Raw genomic sequence first — 24,237 nt, 5'->3', positions numbered from 1 at the left:
TTATGGGGGATTGAACTTGGGCCTTTGTGCGTCCAAGGCAGGCAGTGGCACCACTGACCTAAATCCCCAGCTCCCATAGTAAATCTTTTCTAAATGTCTATAATTTTAAAAATCTTCCAAATTTATTGCATACATGATTTTAAAAATTCATAACAAACTTTATTTTTAAAAAAACCTGCTTCATTTGAAAAAGATAAACTAAAATAAGTGAATTTACTTAGGTAAGATTTGGGGCAAATATTTGAGAAAATTTACACTTAAAAGTCTGCCATGTGATTTTTATTTGTTGTGGTTATAATATCTGATATGATAAGAAGTAAAAGGCCTTCGAAAATTTCAGGGAGAGAATTCTATAGTTTGGACATGTTAATAGAAACAGCTTGACCTTGGATTGTGGCAACATCCCTGTTCTTTCAGGGTCCACTGAGTGCAGATGATGATGCCTGCACCAGCCCCTTGGAACCCTTGTGGTAGTGGGTAATGGTGCCTTAGTTCTCCCGCCAGGTGAAGGGGCGGCTGCCTTGGCAGCCAAGCATGGCATGAAGCCATGGTATCTAGTGAGGCTTTCCAAGTTTCTATTAAATATGATAATTTCAATTGTTGCTACTGACAAAATGCACAGGTTAAATACTACAAGTGGAATTACATTCATTGCTGATACACTGGGCTTAAATAATAACATTATAAGTTCATCCATATATAGGGCCTATGAAAATTTAACTCAAAAGGTAACTGATTTCAGTTCTTAGAATGAGAAAGATATCACACTATTTGCAATAAATCTTCAACAATATTCTTCAATTCCTTCATTTCTCTTGGTTTGAAAGTTGGTGCTGGAGCAGTGGGGTAGAAGCTTGCAATGCAGGTGAAGGTGATTTAGGCAGCCTGTCCCACATGACCAGCTTAACCCACCGAGTCCTAAAGATGAGCCACCAGAGCTGCATAAGCCTTCGACTCCCCAGAGAACTGGTTCACAGGCCATCCAGAAAGCTTTCTTTGAAAAGAATCCACAAACTCCTTGCACTAGGAAAGTTGACACAGGCATAGAAAAGTACACTTTTATACTGTGAACTTCATGGTGATTAAGTGTGGCCAATGTGTATTCACAAACAAATACTCTCGACTGCAAACGTGTCAAATGTCAGCCATCCTCCTGAAAACTTTTCTTTGCAGCTAAGCAAGAAATAAAAATGTTTACCTTTGAAATCCCATACTGTGTAATTATCTGCTTTTTCTACTGTAAGTAGTAGTTTAATGAAATAAACCTGTCAGTTAAATAGTTACCACTGAAATTAAGTAGTCTGCTAGTTCATGGTGATCAAATAGGGAGGCTCTGCAAAAAACAGAATTAAGGTAATATTGGTATAAATATATAAAATATAGGTATTATATTTACACAGTTAATTAAATCAGACATTGAATTGCATAATGTAATGCTAAAGATTGATCATCTTAGAAATGTATAATTGATTCTGATAGCATATTTTCAAAGTAATATTAGTAAGGAAAAAATCAAATATATCACAAATTTTTCTTTACATCTTTTAATGTACTTATTTTGTTTGTAAGATGTTCTGAAGTAAGTATGCAATGCCCTGAGATATAAAAGACAAAAGATCTAACTGGCCTCACTCTGATCACGGGGACTGAAGGCAGGTACTTGTAAAGTGTGCCTAAACTTACGCACAAGGTGCACAGTGGTCTTCTTTGGGAAAAGCTAACAAGGAAGACTTAGCAAGGAAGCCTTAGTTTTTATAGAGCCAAAATTAATTATGGAGAGAATCAAAGTTGTTTTGGTATATTCTCATGGCTAGCCATAAGAATCATGTTAATCAAAAAGCAAATGTGTTTATCCTACATTAAAGTATCACCATGACAGACATTAATACTAGTGATTTAAATTTTTTTCCTATTGCAAGTTTCAATTCTATGTTCCTATTCAAGATTTCAGCTATACTTAGCCTTTTGTACAAATTTTGGAATCAGCTTGCTGATTTTCACTAAAAACTCAAAAGAGTTTGCATTATATTTACAATATATTAATCACATTTAGTAATTTTAGAAAATTAAATCTAAATTTAAATCTTAATTTCTTAAAATAATTCCTTCTTAGGCATATTTCCATATTCAGATTGTGTTCTAAGGGTGCATTTTAATTATACTTAAGTCAGCATCTTTCCAAACTGAGCAAATAATAGAACCAAAAAGTTCTTTAAAGAAATCTTGAGACACCTATCAAAGATTCTAAGAGAATCTTGGGTATTAACTGGCATTGAGACTTTGTAAGTTCCATGCATGATTGTAATATGCAATAGTTTTAGAGTCTAGTATTAAAGACTAGTATATATTAAAATTTTGTTTTATTTTAATGACTTTTTAAAGGGTTTCTAACTACATCTTTCTATATCACAACCTTTGAATTTATTGGTCACAATTGTTTATAATCTTTTATTATCACAATATATTAACAATTTTTTTACATAACATTATCCTTTGCTTTAAATTTTTGGAAGTTTTAAATATCTTTATTTCAAAGTCCCTTTCAGATCACTCTATTCTTTCCAACTCCTTGGAACTCAGTATATAGGTCTTTTGTTGACTTTGTTGTTTTAATTCTTTTCCCTTTATGGTATGATGTTTTAGTTTGCGAATTCATCATAAGTGGGAGTTCCTTTCTATTCTCATTGTGGCTGGTGGTTTTACTAACATGTATATCTATCGCCACCTCAGTTTAAAAACTTATCTTAGTAGAGAGAGTATCTTTTTTTTCCCTGAAAGATATTATAGATTTCCTGTCCAGTAATCTTTTTTTTTTTTTTTTTTTTTTTTTATACAAGTGGAATTACATTCATTGCTGATACACTGGGCTTAAATAATAACATTATAAGTTCATCCATATATAGGGCCTATGAAAATTTAACTCAAAAGGTAACTGATTTCAGTTCTTAGAATGAGAAAGATATCACACTATTTGCAATAAATCTTCAACAATATTCTTCAATTCCTTCATTTCTCTTGGTTTGAAAGTTGGTGCTGGAGCAGTGGGGTAGAAGCTTGCAATGCAGGTGAAGGTGATTTAGGCAGCCTGTCCCACATGACCAGCTTAACCCACCGAGTCCTAAAGATGAGCCACCAGAGCTGCATAAGCCTTCGACTCCCCAGAGAACTGGTTCACAGGCCATCCAGAAAGCTTTCTTTGAAAAGAATCCACAAACTCCTTGCACTAGGAAAGTTGACACAGGCATAGAAAAGTACACTTTTATACTGTGAACTTCATGGTGATTAAGTGTGGCCAATGTGTATTCACAAACAAATACTCTCGACTGCAAACGTGTCAAATGTCAGCCATCCTCCTGAAAACTTTTCTTTGCAGCTAAGCAAGAAATAAAAATGTTTACCTTTGAAATCCCATACTGTGTAATTATCTGCTTTTTCTACTGTAAGTAGTAGTTTAATGAAATAAACCTGTCAGTTAAATAGTTACCACTGAAATTAAGTAGTCTGCTAGTTCATGGTGATCAAATAGGGAGGCTCTGCAAAAAACAGAATTAAGGTAATATTGGTATAAATATATAAAATATAGGTATTATATTTACACAGTTAATTAAATCAGACATTGAATTGCATAATGTAATGCTAAAGATTGATCATCTTAGAAATGTATAATTGATTCTGATAGCATATTTTCAAAGTAATATTAGTAAGGAAAAAATCAAATATATCACAAATTTTTCTTTACATCTTTTAATGTACTTATTTTGTTTGTAAGATGTTCTGAAGTAAGTATGCAATGCCCTGAGATATAAAAGACAAAAGATCTAACTGGCCTCACTCTGATCACGGGGACTGAAGGCAGGTACTTGTAAAGTGTGCCTAAACTTACGCACAAGGTGCACAGTGGTCTTCTTTGGGAAAAGCTAACAAGGAAGACTTAGCAAGGAAGCCTTAGTTTTTATAGAGCCAAAATTAATTATGGAGAGAATCAAAGTTGTTTTGGTATATTCTCATGGCTAGCCATAAGAATCATGTTAATCAAAAAGCAAATGTGTTTATCCTACATTAAAGTATCACCATGACAGACATTAATACTAGTGATTTAAATTTTTTTCCTATTGCAAGTTTCAATTCTATGTTCCTATTCAAGATTTCAGCTATACTTAGCCTTTTGTACAAATTTTGGAATCAGCTTGCTGATTTTCACTAAAAACTCAAAAGAGTTTGCATTATATTTACAATATATTAATCACATTTAGTAATTTTAGAAAATTAAATCTAAATTTAAATCTTAATTTCTTAAAATAATTCCTTCTTAGGCATATTTCCATATTCAGATTGTGTTCTAAGGGTGCATTTTAATTATACTTAAGTCAGCATCTTTCCAAACTGAGCAAATAATAGAACCAAAAAGTTCTTTAAAGAAATCTTGAGACACCTATCAAAGATTCTAAGAGAATCTTGGGTATTAACTGGCATTGAGACTTTGTAAGTTCCATGCATGATTGTAATATGCAATAGTTTTAGAGTCTAGTATTAAAGACTAGTATATATTAAAATTTTGTTTTATTTTAATGACTTTTTAAAGGGTTTCTAACTACATCTTTCTATATCACAACCTTTGAATTTATTGGTCACAATTGTTTATAATCTTTTATTATCACAATATATTAACAATTTTTTTACATAACATTATCCTTTGCTTTAAATTTTTGGAAGTTTTAAATATCTTTATTTCAAAGTCCCTTTCAGATCACTCTATTCTTTCCAACTCCTTGGAACTCAGTATATAGGTCTTTTGTTGACTTTGTTGTTTTAATTCTTTTCCCTTTATGGTATGATGTTTTAGTTTGCGAATTCATCATAAGTGGGAGTTCCTTTCTATTCTCATTGTGGCTGGTGGTTTTACTAACATGTATATCTATCGCCACCTCAGTTTAAAAACTTATCTTAGTAGAGAGAGTATCTTTTTTTTCCCTGAAAGATATTATAGATTTCCTGTCCAGTAATTTTTTTTTTTTTTTTTTTTGTACCAGGGATCGAACTTTTGCTCTCGTGAGGCAAGTGGTGGAACCACTAAGCTAAATCCCCAGCCCTTCCTGCCTAGTAATCAACTGAAATAGCTCAGACATTTTCTACCTTTCCAGGCCTTCAACCTAATTACAAGTGTGTGTGTGTGTGTGTGTGTGTGTGTGTGTGTGTGTGTGTGTGTGAGAGAGAGAGAGAGAGAGAGGGAGGGAGGGAAACAATTCATCTCAGCCAACCTCTTTCATTCATATGGTCCTTCTCTTCCCAAGAATTTTAACTCGGAATGTACTACACGGTCAGTCCCAGATCTAGTAAGCCTAAAATTTCAAACACTTTCCCAGTACATGTTTAGGCTAAACCCCACATATAAAGTTATCTTTTTTAGAGAATCGCTTATGATTTCCTAAAGTTGTATGTTTTGAACATATTTACCTATAATTTGGGGGATAGGTAGAAGAGATTAGAAGGGAAACAAAGGAACATCCATAGGTATCTGCTGCATTATCCTCAGTAAACATGGGACTGAGATACACATGAAGAATTAGAACAGATTAGAAATGGCATGGAAAGCCTTGAGTGTTGACTTCCACATGGTGTAAGAAGCCAAATTTGAGTGGATGAAGAACTGATCCAGAATAAGGCAGTAGAGATTTTTCTGTGAAGATCTATGTAACAGACTACTCAGATTCCTGAGCAGCATAAAATTTCAGTTGAACCATGGATCATTATTGTCTGTTCTGTTCTTTCCAACTACAGAATCTTTGCTAGTATACTCACTGATTTTTTGCAACTCATGATTTAACATGGGTAAACTAAAATTTGTATACTGAAGGATATGGTAGGAAACTTGCCTGTGAAGCAGGGTCTCATGATTTCCATCGACTGCATTAACAATATCGCTGCTTCCAGAATAGGATGATATCATCAGTTTAACAATTTCAGTGGCTCCCTGGGTTGCAGCAAAATGCAGAGCCATGCACTTCCCATTCTATAAAGAATTTTGATTCCAGAATCAGAGTTTAAATTTAATTTAAGGACATAACTTACATTTAGCTATGAGTTTCTTTTTCCCAGAATCAAGAAATGTCAGATTTAACATGAATAGTGCTGTTTCATCTATTGAAAAAGGCATCAGTATAAAATTCATGATTAGCAATTGTGCTTTCTTGTAATCTGACAGGTCTTGTTTTCATATCTGGATTCCATAATTTCCCCCCCAGATTATGAGGACCAAGATACCAATGGGAAAAGGGCACAAAGTCTATACTTTTATTTAGATATGCTTGGCATTAGGTTAATCTTAAGGACTTTCACATATATAATCTTAAAAATTAGTTAAAAGATACAGCTCTTTAGAATATAACTGAAATTAGAGATATTCATGATCGAACTTCAATGTTCCTCACAGACAAGATTAATATGCTATTTTGAAGGCAGGCATTAACTTATTTTGAGGGTAGGGCAATTAAATTGAATATAGTCTTTACAGTATCTGTATTCCCAGTTGTTACTGGTGTGCTGAAATTTGATAATATAAAATTTAGGATCTTCTGGTCTGCACGAACAAAAGGAAACAACATTTATTTTCTGCAATATGCATTTTATATCTAAATTGACTATAAAGGAGCAATTTTAGAAAAGCATTTTAAAAAAGAATTTGTTACAGTTCTAAAATAAAAGTGCCACGTAGAATATGAATAATTACCTCTATCTGCTCTATGTGAGCACCATTGTCAAGACACATTTTAATCATTTCCAGGTTGCCACTTTGAACTGCCAGGTGGAGTGGACTGGCTTGCTTATTATTCAAAAAGTTAATAAGAGACTGTCTGCTGTACCCATCTTCTTCACCTTTGGAAGAAAATACCAATTGGGGGAATATTTACATGAACTAGTAAATTTTCAAAAGAAAGGACCTATAGATTTACACAAACACCTATGTATAAGTTCTATTAAATACTTTTCAAATTAATAGCACCTATAAGAAAAAGATTTGTTATCAGAAAGGTTATAAGAAATCCTTCACTCACCAAACTGTAATATTAATTCCATGCATTTTTTGGCACCTGAAAATGCAGCTTGGTGAACAGGGAAATCTCCCCATTTATTTGATTTACACAACTTAGCTCCTTTTTTTAACTGGAAAAAAGAAGAAAAATGGAATATGCACTTCCTAAAATCATATTGTTAAAGAATACATTATTTATTACAAGTCTTTTTGAATAAAGCAATCACAAAATAAACACATAAAAATTACATTTGCAAAGAAATATGATGTACAGTATTTTCTAAAATACTTTTAACTTTATTCTTTATTACAATTTGTTTTGGTTTATGCAAAGCTATTTTTCTAAATTCTTGATTTCAGTGCTAATTCTTTTTTTTTCTCATTATTTATTCTCTTTTGGGTCAGTTGTATCAGTATGTAATCTATGTGTTTATCTCTAAATATAGCTAGTAAATATGTTACTATGTAACTGTATATTTAAATACCAAGAAAACATTTAAGTAATTTAAAATTTCATTTTCCTACTCTCTGTGATGATGAAGAGGCAAAATCAAGTGATACAAATACGGAACCTGGCCTAGATAGCATGCAAATAATTATGGAAGACTTGAGAGAAAACTATCCTGAAATTCTAGTAGTATAATAAGGAGGAGCACTGGTAGGAGGAAGAGAAGGACATCAGTAAGACAGGAGTCTTCAGCCACTCCAAAACCTTCCCGGAAATCAAAACTGGCCTTTTGCTTAGGGCTATGGCTAAATCTTTTTCATAAAAGGATTTCCCCTTTCAAAACCCATGGCAAGTATTTCTTATAGGCTTGGGAGTGGGATCGACTGTCTTTCTTTTGGTATTATTATTTTTTTTTTTTTGGTACCAGGGATTGAATTCTCAGGTCCTTGTGCTTGCGAGGCAGGCACTGGAACCACTGAACTAAATCCCTGGCAAAAGCAAACCAATTCTTTTTGCTTTGGTTTTTTTTTTGTTTTGTTTTTTTTTGGTGCTAGGGATCGAACTTGGGTTCTGGTGCTTGCAAGGCAGGCGGTGGAGCCACTGAGCTAAATCCCCAGCCCCTATTTTGGCTTTTATCATATGGGTCAAGTGAGTCTGCAGTTGACTGCAAGAGCTGATCAAAACTATGGTGAATGTGTAAATTTTAAAAAATATATTACAGTAAAAAATATATTGCTATTAATCTCCCTCATAATTCTCCCATTGTTTTGAATGCACTTATTCATTCCATCATTCTCACCACCTTCTAAAGCAGTTCTGGAAATCCTCTTTTATGAGTGTATTCAGGAGGAATAATAAAAAAATATACCAAATGCTACTTTTTAGTGCTGTCCAACAGAAAGACAGTCTCGTACAAACATTACAGTGCGTCCTTATCTACCTTATTTACCAGGCTGGCTTCATGGCACTTCTAGCTCTTTCACAAAATCAAAATGACCATCAATGGTAAACATTTTGAATCTGTTCAGGACTCTGAAGCAGCTGCACCAAACAACTATGACACTCACGAAAGAGGACTTCCAGAAACGCCTCAGAAAGTGACAAGAACGATGCCATAAGTGTGAAAGTAAAGGGAAGTAATTTGAAGGGGATTAGAGCAATGTGTATTTTTCTGCAATACTTTGTAAACATAAATATTCACTATATGTTCTGTTCATGCCTTGTATATATATTCATCTTTCTTTTTTCCTCATTGAGTTTATTGGTACATTTTAGGTATACAGTACAGTTACATTCATCACTGGGATCTTGTACCTTTACACGACAGGTCTTGGTTCTCATTTTTTCCCCACATCCCTGCCCTCTCTTCACCCCCTCCTCCCTTCCCTATTTACAAATACTTTATTTCCATTTTTTCATTTTCCCATATCTTTTTCTTCTCCCTTATTTCCTTTCCCCTATCCTTCCCACTTCCCCTACACCTTTAGGGCTTTTCTTCCTATTTTGCATTGTCAATTATACCATTAGGATCTTATGTATAATTATAGTTTTTCACACCAGAGAAACTATTCGGTATTTACACATGTGTGATTTATTTATTTCACTTAAGAGTATAGCCTCAACATGTATCCATTTTCCTATAAACGACTCTAATTTCTCATTCTTTATGACTGAGTAGTATTCCATTTTATATTAAAACCGCATCTTCTTTATCCAGTCTCCAACTGATGGGCAAATGGACTGTTTCCAAGTTTTAGCTATTAAAAACTGTGCCACTATAAACATAGGTGTGCATATATCACTGTGATATGATTCTTTTAATTCTTTTGGAAAGATACCCAGCAGAGGGATGGCTGGGTCAAATGGAACCTCTAAATCCCAGCTCTTTGAGGTATCTCCATATTGATTTCCAGTCTGCACTCCCACCAACAATGGAGAAGGGTTCCTTTCTCCCCACAACCACGGCAACATTTGTTATTAGTGGATTTTCTGATAGCAGCCATTCTTTGTGGGATGAGGTGGAATCTCAGTGTTATTTTCATCTGCATCTCTCGAATGACCTGTGATGTGGAACATTTTTCATATATTTACTTGCTGCTTTTACTTCTTTGTCTGAGAAATGTCTGTTTATTTCAGATGCCCATTTTTTGAATCAGGTCTTTATATTTGGCAGGATGATTGTTTTGAGTTCTTTATATATTCTAGATAATAGTCCTCTATCTGAGGAGCAGCTGGGTTCCTGTATCCTTTGACCATTTAGAAGCAAAGAGTTAAACGTATGATTTAATCTTTATTTATATACACCCTGTTATACTTTGTACTTTACATTGTAGCCTAACCATCAGTGTCATCTTCATTTTTCTTGCCTATATTTTCTTTTCACTTTCATTTTTTTCTCACATTTCCTTTCATGCTGTATTATTAGTCTTTTGTAAGCAATGTCAGGGTGCATTTAGGATCCAAGGAGTGAAGAGTTATACAAAAACAAATAGAACTGAGTTTTTCAAGCCTATTTTCTTTTTCTTTTTTTTTTTTTTTGGTTGTTGTTTGTTTGTTTGTTTTGGTACTGGGAATTAAACTAGGGGCAAGCCCATTTTCTATATTTTATGTTTTGCTAAAGAGAGAAAATGAAGAGCTAATATATAAATAAGAATAGTTCACACTATGTTTAGGAAAAGATAAAGACAGCAGCAAAATAAGATTAATATACAAACCAAAATTTCCAGTGCTTCACTGTTATCTTTGGAGCATGTGATCATCACAGCTGTGTTTCCATTTTCTCCTTCCAAATTAATATTAGTACTGCTGTGCTCGATCAAGACCTACACAGAAGGTAAAAACAATTGCCAAAATGCTAAATTGAAGATTTTCAAATAAGGACTTGTCTTTCAGCAGACTATAAGCTCTTAAAGGCCATGATTCATTTGCCTTTTTGCATCCCTCTCCCACAGTATCTGGCACAAAAGCTTGCTCATTGTGGGTACCAGCTAAATTCATCCAATGTACAAAACGATAATTTTGGAAATGTTAAATTGTGGAATTGGGAATAGAATAACAATTATAAGTACTTCACATAGTTTCACTCAATACTTAACACTTGTATTAAGTGAGGTACGTTAATGTCTTCAACCAAAAATGTATGGAGCCACCTGGAATGTGTACATAGAACAGAAGGAAGGAAAGGAAGGAGAGGGGAAAGAGGGAGAAAGGAAGGGATGAAGGGAAATAGTTTCTTCCCCCTCTAGTCATTATTCTTTTTTTTTTCAAGAATTCCAGGAAATGTCAATAAAATTTCATTGTCTTTAGTAGAACAAATAGAGCACCCTGTGTTGGTTTGGCATAATGTAATTAATTCACACTTGATCTGAAAAGAAAACTTTTTTATGATGCTAGAAATTAGTATCCTGATTAAAATGTTGAAGCAATTTTTCTGATGGATTTTAATTGAAGACGTGCTGCCCACTCACCTGCTAACTGCCAGTTGATTATTGGCCAAATCTATGCCTCTCTAACCAATCTTTATTTCACATTAAATCTAACAAAAAATTACCTAAGTACCCTTTTCAAGACAAAAATCTTTGATTTGACCTACTAGACACCGGATACCTTTCCTTTTGCAGTAACATTATGATAAGACTACAGAAGAAGCTTATATTAAATTGTTTTAAGTTTATTCAAAAAGCTGTTTCTTAAAAATCTTGACTTTTTAAAATTAAATCAAACCTCCTACTAGTGTCAGCAGATGAATTAGTCTTACTAATGAGCTCTGCTCAAAAGAGAAATTACATTGAGATTTTAGTACTTAAGAACATATATGGAAACTATTAAAGGATGAGGAGAAATTAGAACAAAAGTTTCACTTTAGAGACAGCAGAAGCTTTTGCATCTATTGTTGTTTGTTTGTTTGTTTGCTTTGGTACCAGGAATCAAACTCAGGATGTTGTACTTACAATGTGGGTGCAGAGCCACTGAGTCTCAGGCCCTGCATCTATTCTTAAGAACCTTTACGTTCACGTATGAAAGAACCCACCAAAGTGTACGAAAAGAGATGTTTTCCTTTTTTTTTTCCTTTTAGCATCATAGATCTGCAGCATTTATTAAGGTGCTGTTATTTTTCTGTCATAAGCATAATTTTTCAGTCTTCTGTAGTAACTTATATGTGGCTGTGGTCCCAGAAAGCAAAACTAAACTACGCATCTACTTATAATTCAGTCATGACCGGGCAAGTCTAAAAGCTTGCTGGTGTGCTCTCTAGATTATTCTTTGATAAGAAGCCAGGGAGCTTTGTGGGAGGGTCAAACAACTGGTTCAATTGAGTGGAAGCCCTAAGGAATAAGGTCTCTGAGAAATAATGGCACTTCTAATCCCTCCGCCAGGGGGCTCCATACAATACTATAGCTTGAGGTGATATATGGGTGACAATTTTTCACTTTACAACCACGCGGGAAATGGTGGAAGGTGGGGGGAGGTTGGTGGAGAGGACAATGAAGGAGCCTTCCTAACCAGCAAGGGCTGGTGGTGGTTCAGGCCCATGGGCATAACTGGGACAGCCACGCAGGGAGACGCTCCGAAAAACTTTCTCCTCCTGCTCCTCCCTTCTCTCCTATAATCTGCTGAGCCAGGGGGATTTGAGAATATTTTAGATGTAGTTATGCCTAGGAAGACCAAGTAAAAGAGAGACAATTTCAACTCTCTTATGACTAATTTTCTTCTTGGGGTGGTGTCACCCAGGAGAAGTTCTTTTGTGTCTACCATCCAGTTTATAAATCAGTTATGGGCTTATTTCTAAACTGTCTTTTCTATTTCTATACCATATTCAACTTTCTATATTTGTTGATCTGGATTTCTTTTTCTAATTAACAATAGCTTTTCAACTGTTACCTGCAACTGAATCCCCAAATCACACTTTTAAGAGCCAAGGTTAAGTTAATGGGCTTTTGTCTCTGAAAAGAGCCCACTGAGAAAGCACAAGTGTTCCATAAAGAGATACATAACATCTCTGGGCTACATGTCCCTGCAGTCATTAATGACCCAACCTGCGTGAGAGGGGAAGCAGCACCTGGCTCTCAAATACAGCAGAATTTTTTAAAAAGAAAACAAATTGCCTATCACCAGAGGTTTTTCTAATAACCCCCTTAGAGAGCTTTTCTGACCCATTTTATAAATACCAGTACCTCTGCTCTCTTCTTCACTTATTCATTTATCCACTCATTTATGTATTCAACAGCCTGTATTCACTAGCATGGGGCTAAGGACTGGAAACATTTAGATAAGTAAGCCACAATCCCTTCTTCAAGGAATCAGCATGGAAGAAAAGCACATGAACAGTGAGTGACAATCTCTTGAGCTAAAAATCACCGGAGAACTCTAAACCAGGCACAGGAGGGAGGCATGAGCAAGGTTCCCTTCACTCCTTGCATGCCAGACCTAAAGGATGTGACATTAGGCAAGTTATTTAATTCTCTCTGTGCTTTATCTTTCTTAGCTGTAAAATGGAGATACTAATAGTCTTAATTTGTAGGGTTTTTTATTTTGTTTTGTTTTGTTTTTTGAGACAGGGTCTCACTATTTAGTTGAGGCTGACCTGGAACTCACAATGTAGTCCAGGCTTGTTTTGAACTCACAGTGATCCTCCTGCCTCAGCCTCCTGAGCGCTGGGATTATAGGTGTGCGTCACCACGCCCAACAATTTGTAGTTGTTTTTAAAATGAGGATTTAATAAGCTAAACACAAACCTCTTAAAATTAAAACCACTTATGAAAGATAATACCATCAGCACCATCATCAGTAACACCAGCAGTGAGAAGTAAGGTGAATGCAGAATCCTTACATTGCCTTTGCCCTTACAGCTCAGGTTGGCCACCCTGGACCAGGCAGAGATCCAGCTGTGGGGCTGCCAGCAACCCCGCAGCCAGCAGCCTTACCTTTGTCATCTCATTGTACATCCCCTGCACAGCTAAGTGAAGGGGCGCCATCATGCTGCTGTTTCGGAGGTTGGGGTTTGCTCCTTCAGTGAGAAGAAACTTAGCACTTTCAACCTGGTTGTTTTCTGCAGCCCAGTGCAGAGGGGTATTTCCAAAATTGTCCATTACATTCAGCACTAGAAAAAAAAAATCCAAAATAGGATTAAATTTTGTTTGGACTGTCTTCACTACTTCCTGTCCACTTCAATTCACAGCACCAAGTGCTAGTATAATCAGCTGCATCCTCTTTATAGAAATAAAAATACAGCTTCAGTTTCCAAGAAACATCTAAGGGACACTTTTGAGAATATGAAAATATGACACTGATCTTGTCAATTGAGTTAAATTTCTCACTATAGCACTGGAAAGAAATAGGTCTTCCTACTGTTACACATCTTTACCTATATATAAATTGGGGGATTGTGAGAAAATACTGGAACTGCATAATAGCAGGAACTATATGTCAGGCAATCTCCTAGGGTTCACATGACCCTGGTTTCAGTCAAGCTTCCATTAGGCTGCAAGATGCTCTCATGGCCGATTTTCAGAAGGAAGGTGCTGAAGCCTACAGAGGTTGAAAATGTTCAACATCATAAAACTTACAAGGAGTTGTGTAAATTATAGAATCCCTTCGAACCTCAGCTTTCTCGTCGTCAAACATGGTACAAAATAATGCACATGCACAGATATACACACCACACGCATACATACCTTATAACGCTTTGGGGGAAATTAATGCTAATTCATATCTTTAAAGATCTTAGAAGAGTACCTGGCCTATAATAAAGGTTCCAAAAATATTGATGAGAAAAATATATACCACTAATAAACCAGAAGACTTGAATTTAAAGTGAGCCCCGATGCTGTACATAGTTACCATGTATTTCTACAATACAACAACTGATATTATTTACCCTGGGGGCTTAGCACAAGAATTCTATGCTGTTTCATCCTAAAGTGCCCTACATCTACTCTAAAGCAGAAAAGGCTGCCTGCTTTATCAGTCATTTCAGTCAGTGGCCGTGTATCTTTATGTCTAGGGAGGAAAAAATCTATTCACTCAGAAATGGGGATCATCTACCATACCTGGATCCAAGATATGCCAAGTTTCCTGTTTCCCTCTGTAATCCTTTCATTCACCTCATTCTCAACAACAAAAATAGCCACACACACACACACACACACACACACACACAAACTCACACACACACACACACACACACACACACACACACACCCCAAGAATTAGACACATCCTTACATACATTTCTTGGCCATTCTGTCTGAGCAAGATGGAACACTCTATTCAGTACCAAGTTTAAACAGTTATAGATGCTTACACTCATTTACTAACTAAATAATTTGAATTGGGCCTTTATGTTCACCATTTTTCAGAACTCATTTTTACAAAGGTCACTGGGGACTCTTAATATAAGGGCTTTCTTGTGTTTTTCTTCCTATGTGATTGCTTTAGAGCTATTGATCCTTGTGACTCGTCTGTCCCAAAAATTTCTCTCTTGGTTTATGTATCATCAATCTCTTACTCACTACGCTGTTTATACTTTTTCTGGTTTTTCTACTGCTATCTATCTTTATTGTTGGTACTCAACTCTTAACTGCCTCTGTCAGGAATCTATGGTCTTCTAAAAGATATTCATTCATTCCCACAGTCTCATCTACTTCTATGCAGTAATGGCCCTGTAAGCACAGCTCCTTTCCTTCTGCATTTCTGATTGTCTACTGGATTTCCAAGGTTCTGCCCGCTGGCCCATTCAAACTCAGGGTGACTCAACCTCCTCACACCCTCACACATTTCTTTTCTTTTACTTTTTTGCCTGGGGAAGGGTTATCTAATCAGCCTAACTCTAGTCCAGCTCACTGCTAGTTATGCTCCAGGTTCAATGCACTGTCAGGTACTGATGAACCTAATTGCCAATAGTCTCGTGAACTTTCTCTTTTTCTTTATTCAAAGATCACAACCTTGATGACCCTCATCTTCTCTTTATGCTAAAATAACTTTCTGCCTAGACTTCTACTTTTATTTTACCTTCCACAATATTTCTGGAATTATATAGCGAAGGTCTCCTCATACCATGTCACTGTTGAAATCTCTGTGCCTCCACCTTCTTAAATATCTACAATTCAATTTCTCAAAGAAGGTGGGTATCCAGTGATGGGAGAGGGAAAATGTTACATCTTCTTGAGATGTAAATTTTATGAAATGATAAATAATTGAAATGTAGAATAACATCCATTAAAACAGTAAAGAGGGTATGTAAAATGTGTCTGAATTTTTATTATCTGTCCAGAAATGCAAAGAAAGTCTCAGCTTGCTGTGAGTCTCCCAGATCTCTATACTCTCTTTTATAGTATTTCAGCTATAACATTCAAAAAGTATTGGTCTGAAGGGCAACTCACACTCCAGGCAATTATATTCAGATCCTCTGAATATATATTCAGATCTGGTACTAATTAATCTACCTTTTAGTATCATTCCATACCACTCTTCCCTGTGACTTTAACACATGATGGATTTATGGAATGCTTGTAACATTTCATTACCTTCACAAGAAGAACCACTGATAATCATCTTCATCAGTTCTAGTTCACCTTCTGCTGCAGCATGATGCAAAGGAGAGACATTTGCCTCTTCATATTTGCTTAATTTCCATCGGTTCTTGATGAAGTGTTGTAATCTACATTCGTTTCCTTCAAAAACCACCTAGAGATGTATATATATAAAACTGTCACCTTAAATAAGAATATGCAAAGCATATAAAGTTAATCATTTTATATTTTTAAAAGTTTAATATTACCCCAAATTATTATGTTTATATATAGGTAAATATTTTTAATTATTTTTATAATTTTTATTAGTACCTATTTGCCATACATAATGATCACATCCATCATAGGAGATTTATTATACCTGTATATGATATATCTTAATTCTTTATTTCCCATTTCTCTCCTCTCCCAGCTACTCTTCTTCCCTTCCCCATTTTCAAAAGCTTTGCTTCAAATTTTTCCTTTTTTCTTGAAGAACACAGAATGTTTATCGACATAAAGTAAAAGCAAATGCTTAAGTATTGATAATTACATTAAATAAATATTCTCATTTCTGACTATAGATCTGTATATGCTGAAGGAATAAAGGCTTTTGAAGTAAATTTAAGGAACTAACCTAAAGAACCTAAGAATATGCTCTAAGAACTAATAAATATAAAAAAATAGGAGAATTCACTTTGTTTGATGAAAATGAATTCAAACTGCAGCATGAGAAATTGGGATTAGAAAAAGGGTTTCTAGGAATGAAAGGATTATTAAGTCCAGAAATCTAAATTTTCTGTTCTCCCTTCAGTTTCCCTACCTACAGTCAATCTCCAGGCAATGTTTCCCTATATACCAGAGCTAGAATCATCTGATCTTGTCATATAAATTACTTTGGTCAGTAATCTAAGATGGCTGCCCACTTCCTGGGAATGAGTATTCTCCTTCTTCTGGACACTGGGTATCTGCCTCGTGGCAACTGAGCCAGGTTGAGTTCCTCTTATTCTCTGCAGGCAGGAAAAGCTAACACTCATGCACTGTCTGGGAGCAATTCTACATAAATTTGGGGGAAAATTATTCCATTAGCCCTAGCTCTCCTGCCTACAGGCCAGCTATGGCATGTTGAGACATAACTTCATTTTGGCCCCTGGTCACAGCTAAGACCTCAATGGTCCAGTGATGCAGTGATGCTCCAGGACAAGATCATACCAGCTGAAGGCATCCTGTGAGGAACAAAATTTGCATCTGCATAGTTCCTCATTGTTCTAAAATTTTCACGGCTGCCTCTGCTGCTCCTTCCGAGTGACCTTTTACATTTGCTAAGCTGATGTACTGAACTCTTTGCCCTGAGTCATGTTACATTTGTTTTCTCCTGATGTAGTGAATAAAGATGTAGCAAGCTCAGGCACTTTTGTCTTTGCTGCCCAGAGCAGCATTAATCAGGCCCAAAGCTCACCTTCTCTAAGTTTCATTTTTTTCTATCTTTTCTGTCTAATAAACTAATTTGACTTATGCTGTCATGGCTCATATGAAGCTAGGACTTTCTGCAGAGGTTCTAGTAACATTCCCTTACGATACATACTTACCTGGGCCTGACATCAGGACACTGATGGGTTACTAGATTCACTGCCCAAAGGCATACCAGTAAGGGGCCAAGTCAGTATTTGAATAAGAGGGCATGCAATATATATTTTGGCTGCACGATGAATACTAAAAATTAATATACAGTAGAAGTTGAGATTGATGTCAAAATCCACACAGAATGGACAGTTTGAAAGAATGAAATATCATAAAACATAAGAACAAGCATGAAAGGGAAGGCTTAACAAGTTTTTAGCCCTGTCCACTGCTGTCCATGGCCTAGAAATGTGCAATTCTTAAGAGATGCTTACTTCTACTCATGACGCAAAGAGTAAGAGTTGTTTCGAATACCTCAGTTTCTCCTAACATCTCATTTTTTATGCTCTTCATCATGTGAGAACTGGAGGTGATGTACCATGAATGACATTCTGTTTTCTCCTTGTAAAATTTTGAGATGATAATCTTTATGTTCTTATAAGATGTAAAAAAATTCCTAATAGGATTTTCTTTTAAACTCATGAGAATTAAATTACTAAAACTTAGGTGCTTGAGATGTAGATTAATGGTAGAGTGTTTGCCTAGAATGTGCAAGGCTCTGGGCTTAATCCCCAGTATTTAAATTACTAACTATAAAAAAAACTTTAAAGATCATTTTATTTAATATTTTAACATTTTAATGTTACTATTGCAGGATTTTTTTTACAAAATCTTATGTTATTAACCTGTCTGCATTAGCCTTGCATTTATTTAAATCTAAATGTATTGGGAAAAAGTATATTGTGTTCTTCCTAAACTTTACTAATAAATCATCTCATAACATCCATATTCACTGACAAACTATTTCCTGATTCAACTATTTGAAACTTCTTAGTTATCTGTCTTATGCAAAAATAAAAACTTTCAGCATCATTAATTACAGAATATTTAATTATACTTCAAGTGACTGATAAGATTTTTAATGAAAGTTGCTTCCAGAACTCTTGCCTATATTTGAAAGTGAATAGTAAAGTATTTTCCATAAATATAAAAGCCATAGTGTATTCTATTGCCAACATTTTTACATTGTTCAGATACAATGGTATCATTGATTACGTACTACATTAGAGATGCCGGAAATGCCATTGGATTAGGTATTTTGATATTTGGCTGTAGATGAATTGCAGGTTTTGGTCCCAGACTGAGGTTGAAGGCAAATGTCAACAGGGCCGTGAACTACATATTAGTGGCCTTCTCTGGAAGCTGGCATTTATAGCTACAGGATGTACTTCTGTGCCTATGCTCTGCTTGGGTGCTGCAAGACCATTTACCTGAACATGCAGTACCTTCTTCCTCAACTTGTTCTCGGTCCACCTGGCCTCCAGCAGTCCTCACTAATTCTATCTCCTGGGAGGCCTTCCTGACAGTGCTAGCTTCCCATTCCCCCATCTATCCTCTTACTCTTTCTGGAGTCCAGGTGGGTATCTTCCAGATGCCACAAGCTGTCACTCAGTACTTCATAGGATGTGTGCTGTATCTTTTCAGGTTTTCAGAGTTTTCTCCTGTTTAATTTCTAATGTGATAACTATTAGTAGCCATAACTCACAAACAAGTCTTCTTCAAGATTTCCCATATTGTTATGTTTAAAAGGGTTCTGAAGACAACAAGAAAATTTGAGAAACACCAGCTCTTCCTTAATCACTCATGCATTGTCTATGCTAACAGTATACTACACATTTATACTCTTACTTTTTCCTGATACTTTTATGTGTAGAAGTGTTTTTATCTGAGGAGAAAAGGAAAGAAAAAATCACTCTTCTATACAGCAGACCCTTAAAGTTGTATCACTTTTAAACTGAGAAACTGAATTCCATATAAGCTATATATAGCTTTAGTGACTGCAGGATATGCCAATAAGCATCCAACCATTTCTGAATTTACCAACATGCAATAATGCATTTTAAATGAGCATCTTGCAGAAATAGGCTCATTCTTAAGAAAATGTTTGTGCAAATTCAATTTTTGCTCTTGGATGTGCTATGATCTTTGGATGCTAATAAAAGTACTCTACTGCCCACCCTCATGATTGAAAGAGCAGTTTACAGGTGTGGTTGCTGGTGTGGTGTGACACACACACAACTCAACAGTCTTTAGAGGAAGCACTAGGTTCACATGCTCCCCAGGCACTGTTTAACTCAAAATGACGAACAGTACCTAAATAATTAGCAAGAGCACATGAGATATGCTAGACAGTCTCAACTGAGAAAAGACATGCCACTGAGCTTTAAACAAAGTTCTGAAGATTCTGAATAAATAAAGTTCTAAATAAATAAGTAAGTTCTGAAGGTAAGTCTAGGATGTCATTTACACCAATTAAACCATTGTAGCTTCCTATTGTCTCATGGTCTCTTCAAGCTCTTTTGGACTCTGAAATATTTGTGGGTTCACTACATCACAAAGTGTCTACGTTACCTTCAGAGAAGCTAATTCTAAGCTTTTCCTAATCAGAGATTTAAAATATATCCATTTTAGTTGGCTTTAATGAAATATACATAAGTAGTAGAGGGACCCCCCACAAAAAAAAAAGAAAGGAAGAAAACCAGAGTGACAGACTGTAGCAATTGAGAGGTTAAATGTTAAGGTATTAACATTCTTGAAAGAAAATTATTTTAAAAAGGAAAGTACATCTAGCAGTTCTTTTTCCACATTTTTCATATTTTGTAAGTTTTCTGTGGCCCTTTGATTTTTATTAGCGTTTGTGAGATTGTGTGTGTGCGTGAGTGCGTGCATGTGTGTGTGTGTGTGTGTGTGTGTGTATTTGTGTGATACCATATCTTTCATATCAGGATCCCATCAAGAAATTTCTTGAGTTCAAATTTTTCCCTAGTTACATATATATTGCTTTGAAATGAGGTCAAACACTGGGAGTTTATGGAATGATCTGAAACTACTGCAGATAATAAAATGAAATATCTATATTCCTCAATTTGTAAGTCCTAATATAGCCTTAAATAACATGAGTGTCTCTTCTTGATTTACTTAATATGATTGAATAAAGACAAACAAAACCTGAAAGAAAAAAATTGAAGCCTGGGGTGGTGGCACACACCTATAATCCCAGCAATTTTGGAATCGGGCACAAGGATCACAATTCTAGCCTAGCTTAGGCAAATTAGGGAGATTGTATCTCCAAATAAAAAATTTTAAAAGGCCAAACATTTAGCTCAGGACAAAGACATTGGATTCAATCTCCAGTATGAAAAAGGAAAAAAAGAAAAAGAAAACTAGACTGTACAAATCCTTTAGCAATTACGGATAATAAAACAAAATTAAATGATTATTTTCAAAAATTAAAAATTTCTTGCTGTCCCATTTTAATTCCAAAGATGTTATGCTAGGGATAAGATCTATTTATGAATTAGTTCTTTTTGTTTTGTTTTGTTTTTGTGATGCCAGGGCCCTTGCACTTGCAAGTCAGGCTGTGGAACCACTGAGCCAAATCCCCAGCCAGAATTAGTTCTTCAAAGTAAACCAAAGACCTTACTTAGTATGCTACTACAAAGGAGGACAAAAAGTCAGCTTTGAATCTATATATATAGACTTTAATTTAGAGATGTGGTTTGTTTGTCTGTGTAACTTACTGCACAACTCACATGATTGGCAATTTTATCAGTTCGTGCAATTTGCTTTAGTGGTAATTTGCCAATGGTCACAAAGTTAAAACTGTATTTGTCCTGATTCTTCTAGAACTTTCACACCAAAATATTATGACTAAGAAGCCACATCTATGATCACAAACACACCCCAAGCGACTTAGTGTCTAATCATGATACAGTCATACATGAATATTATGAAGCTACCAAAAATGAATGAGGCAAATCTCCAAGTGCTGATTTGAAATGTATTCTAAAGTGTATTTCATAAGCAAATCAAAGTGCACATCTCTACAGCTTTATACCTTTGTAAATAAATAAAAGATATATGAACATGTGTATATTTGTATAAGCATTATTTTTTTCCTGGAAAATACAGAAGGAGCTGTTAGCATGGTTCCACTGTAGAAAGTGCTGGGAGTTTGAAAAGTCAGTCTTAATGATATTTTGATTCTTTGAGATCCCTCCTGCTTTCAGACTGATGAAATCCACAGTCAACAGCCTGTGCCCCACAGAACAGAGGGGTACATCAGGTGATAGCTAGTACTACCTTGGGTCAAAACATCTGGAGAACTGGATGATGAACAGAACCCCCATCCCAGCCACCTACCCATTTTCAAAGTTAATCTATTGATCTTTCTGAGGCCCCCACTGCCAGTCCTGCTTCCGTTCCAGAAAGCACAGTCTTCAGGGGCTGGTCTCTGTTTCACTCTGCTGGACAATAATGCACCTCAGCCCTGGTGCACCTTTGTAGGGCCATCAGCCAGAATACTGCTTGTCAGCTGTTTGATTTTAAATGAAAGCCTACAAAAGATCCAAGGGAAATGGCACACACTATATAATTGTGCTCATTTTAGGCAGTTGTGTTATTCTGCTAAATGCCAAAGGAGGTACTTTTTTTTCTCATTGAGTTTATTGGTACATTTTAGGTATACAGTACAGTTACATTCATCATTGGGATCTTGTACCTTTACATGACAGGTCTTGGTTCTCATTTTTTTCCCCACAGCTCTGCCCTCCCTTCAACCCCCTTCCCTATTTACAAATACTTTATTTCCATTTTTTTATTTTCTCATATTTTCCCTTATTTCCTTCCCCTTACCCTTCTCACTTGCCCTATGCCTTTAGCCCCTTTCTTCCTATTTCACATTGTCAATTATAACAGTAGGATCTTATGTACAATTATAGCTTTTCACACCAGAGAAACTATTCGGTATTTATACATGTTTGACTTATTTATTTCACTTAAGAGTATATCCTCAATATGCAAAGTAGGTATTTTTGGGTAAATCTCCGGAAATTGCAGATGTCCACCACTCACCAAGAACAAGGTGAAAAGCAACTGGCTAACAGGACAAGGCAATCTCTGTGCAGGCGCGCTACAGCTCTGTCCCGCAGGCTCCGCAGAGGTGAGGAGCACTTACAGGGCGCGCACTCCCAAAGCAAGTACCTGCTGCCTCATCATGCTGCCAGTCCTGGTAACCACCAACCCACCCCGCCCAGACTCTGGAGCCCGTGCTGACGGCCCAGGGTACCTTAAAGTCCTTGGAGTCAGGCATGCTGTCCTCAACACCGTGGTAAACCACGCCCTGGGGCTCCTTCTCCCCAATGCGAAGCATCTTCCCCAGGCTGCGCTTCATTGGGTCCACGTGGGTGCCACCTAGTGCAGCAGCTCCCCACCCGCAGTCACCTGCGGCGAGAGCGCGCGCGGTCAGCGAAGCAGTGGGCAGGATCGGTGCGCGCCCTGTCCGCTCGGATTCCGAGCTCCCTGCGGGGCCAAGATCTGGGCCGCGGGCATCTGGCAGCGGAAAACTCTCCCCGGCGTTCGGCGGGGAACGTGGGGAAGTTCTGGGACCCCGGGCTACTTGTAGCGCAGAGAGCAGGCGGGGTGGAGGGAGGAGGCAGAGACGCAGATCTGAAGACGGTGTCCACACAGGACGCGCCCCTTTGGAGGACTACGTGACTGTGTGGGAGTTCGGGCGAGTCCAACAACTGCACGGGGTGATGGAGGAGCTGAGGAGGGGTGGGGAGGGGAGGATACAGCTGAGTGCACTTGGAAAACAGCACCCCTCAAAAAAACCTTCCTGGATTTGTCTTGCCCTTGTTGGGCTCCTTTTGGGATCTCTTGGATTTGGAAATAAAGTAGGGGTTTTGGTATTTGTTTAATCCAAACTTCTTCTAGACGCTTGGGAGAATGTCTATATCCTAGCCCTGGTTTGAGGGACTGGATTATGTCTCTTTGAAGTTCAGGTCCCATTTCTGGTGGATAAAACTATCCATCCCCCTCATGCTTTGGAGTTTTAAGAATAATTTAAAAAATGAGTTAAACTAAGGCACTATCGACCACTGTAAGCTTGTTTGTCCTCAGCATTGTTCAGAACACTTATTTTTATTTTCATGGGCCTGCGCTGCATTTATTAGTCAACAGCACAGGTGTCCTTTGTGCACAGTTGAAGATGCCCCCATGACGACTACGAGGCTAATTCAGCCCCTGAATACAGACCACGCCGCCTCTGAAATAGCTGTGCTACAGTTAGGTAGCAAGGATAGGAAGCAAGGAAACTTCCGTCCAAAACTGGTAGCACTTTTCACAAAACAGAACTCAGCTTTGACAGTCTTGCCTTGACGAATTCTGCTCTCTGAACATCTCTGGTGACTAACTCAAAACTTATACGAAGCCAAGAGCTGGCATAGAGCCAGCACTTAGTAAAGCTTTGTGGATTGCCTGAGACAGGGACTATGTTGCGCTGAATTTAGGAGTAGCAGAATCGTCATGATGCCATTAAGAAACCTTTGAAAGTTCTCCAGGAGTCTTTCAATTCATATGGCAGGTTGCCATTAATTCCACCTTGAAGTAGGATTCATTGGAAAAATGATGGCGAAATTATTGCCAATCATCAATCATTAAGTGTGGCTTGCTAAAAGATTGGTGAGAGTCATGGCTGTCCAACCTAACCACCTGCACAGTTTTTCCACCAGCCTCCAAGTTAAGAGAATATAGAGCAGGGATCAGTGCACACCTTGCCGTGATTTAGT

General features: G+C 36.7%; 1 protein-coding gene across 3 annotated transcripts in view; it reads right to left on the bottom strand.

Annotated features, from left to right (window-relative positions):
* Trpa1 (transient receptor potential cation channel subfamily A member 1) overlaps nt 1–23,157 on the bottom strand; it is a 54,739-nt gene extending 31,582 nt beyond the window's left edge. For 2 of the 3 annotated variants that reach the window (XM_033760565.1, XM_033760567.1), the window contains exons 1-8: nt 22,737–23,157; nt 16,004–16,163; nt 13,403–13,578; nt 10,193–10,300; nt 7,053–7,161; nt 6,728–6,873; nt 5,874–6,010; nt 3,485–3,533 (exon numbers count right to left, since the gene is read on the bottom strand). In XM_033760565.1, the coding sequence (XP_033616456.1) occupies nt 3,485–3,533; nt 5,874–6,010; nt 6,728–6,873; nt 7,053–7,161; nt 10,193–10,300; nt 13,403–13,578; nt 16,004–16,163; nt 22,737–22,841 (990 nt within the window). In that variant the 5' untranslated portion in view covers nt 22,842–23,157. Of the gene's footprint in view, nt 1–3,484; nt 3,534–5,873; nt 6,011–6,727; nt 6,874–7,052; nt 7,162–10,192; nt 10,301–13,402; nt 13,579–16,003; nt 16,164–21,811; nt 22,006–22,736 lie in introns of all 3 variants that reach the window. The other variant, XM_033760568.1, reaches the window with a different exon arrangement.
* Nucleotides 23,158–24,237: the final 1,080 nt, after the last annotated feature.

This window comes from Fukomys damarensis, unplaced genomic scaffold, assembly GCF_012274545.1.
Source record: "Fukomys damarensis isolate Sample0158 unplaced genomic scaffold, DMR_v1.0_HiC HiC_scaffold_5, whole genome shotgun sequence".
Taxonomy (NCBI): domain Eukaryota; kingdom Metazoa; phylum Chordata; class Mammalia; order Rodentia; family Bathyergidae; genus Fukomys; species Fukomys damarensis.
Note: the sequence above shows the minus strand (reverse complement) of the source record. Positions and strands in the feature narration are given on the sequence as shown.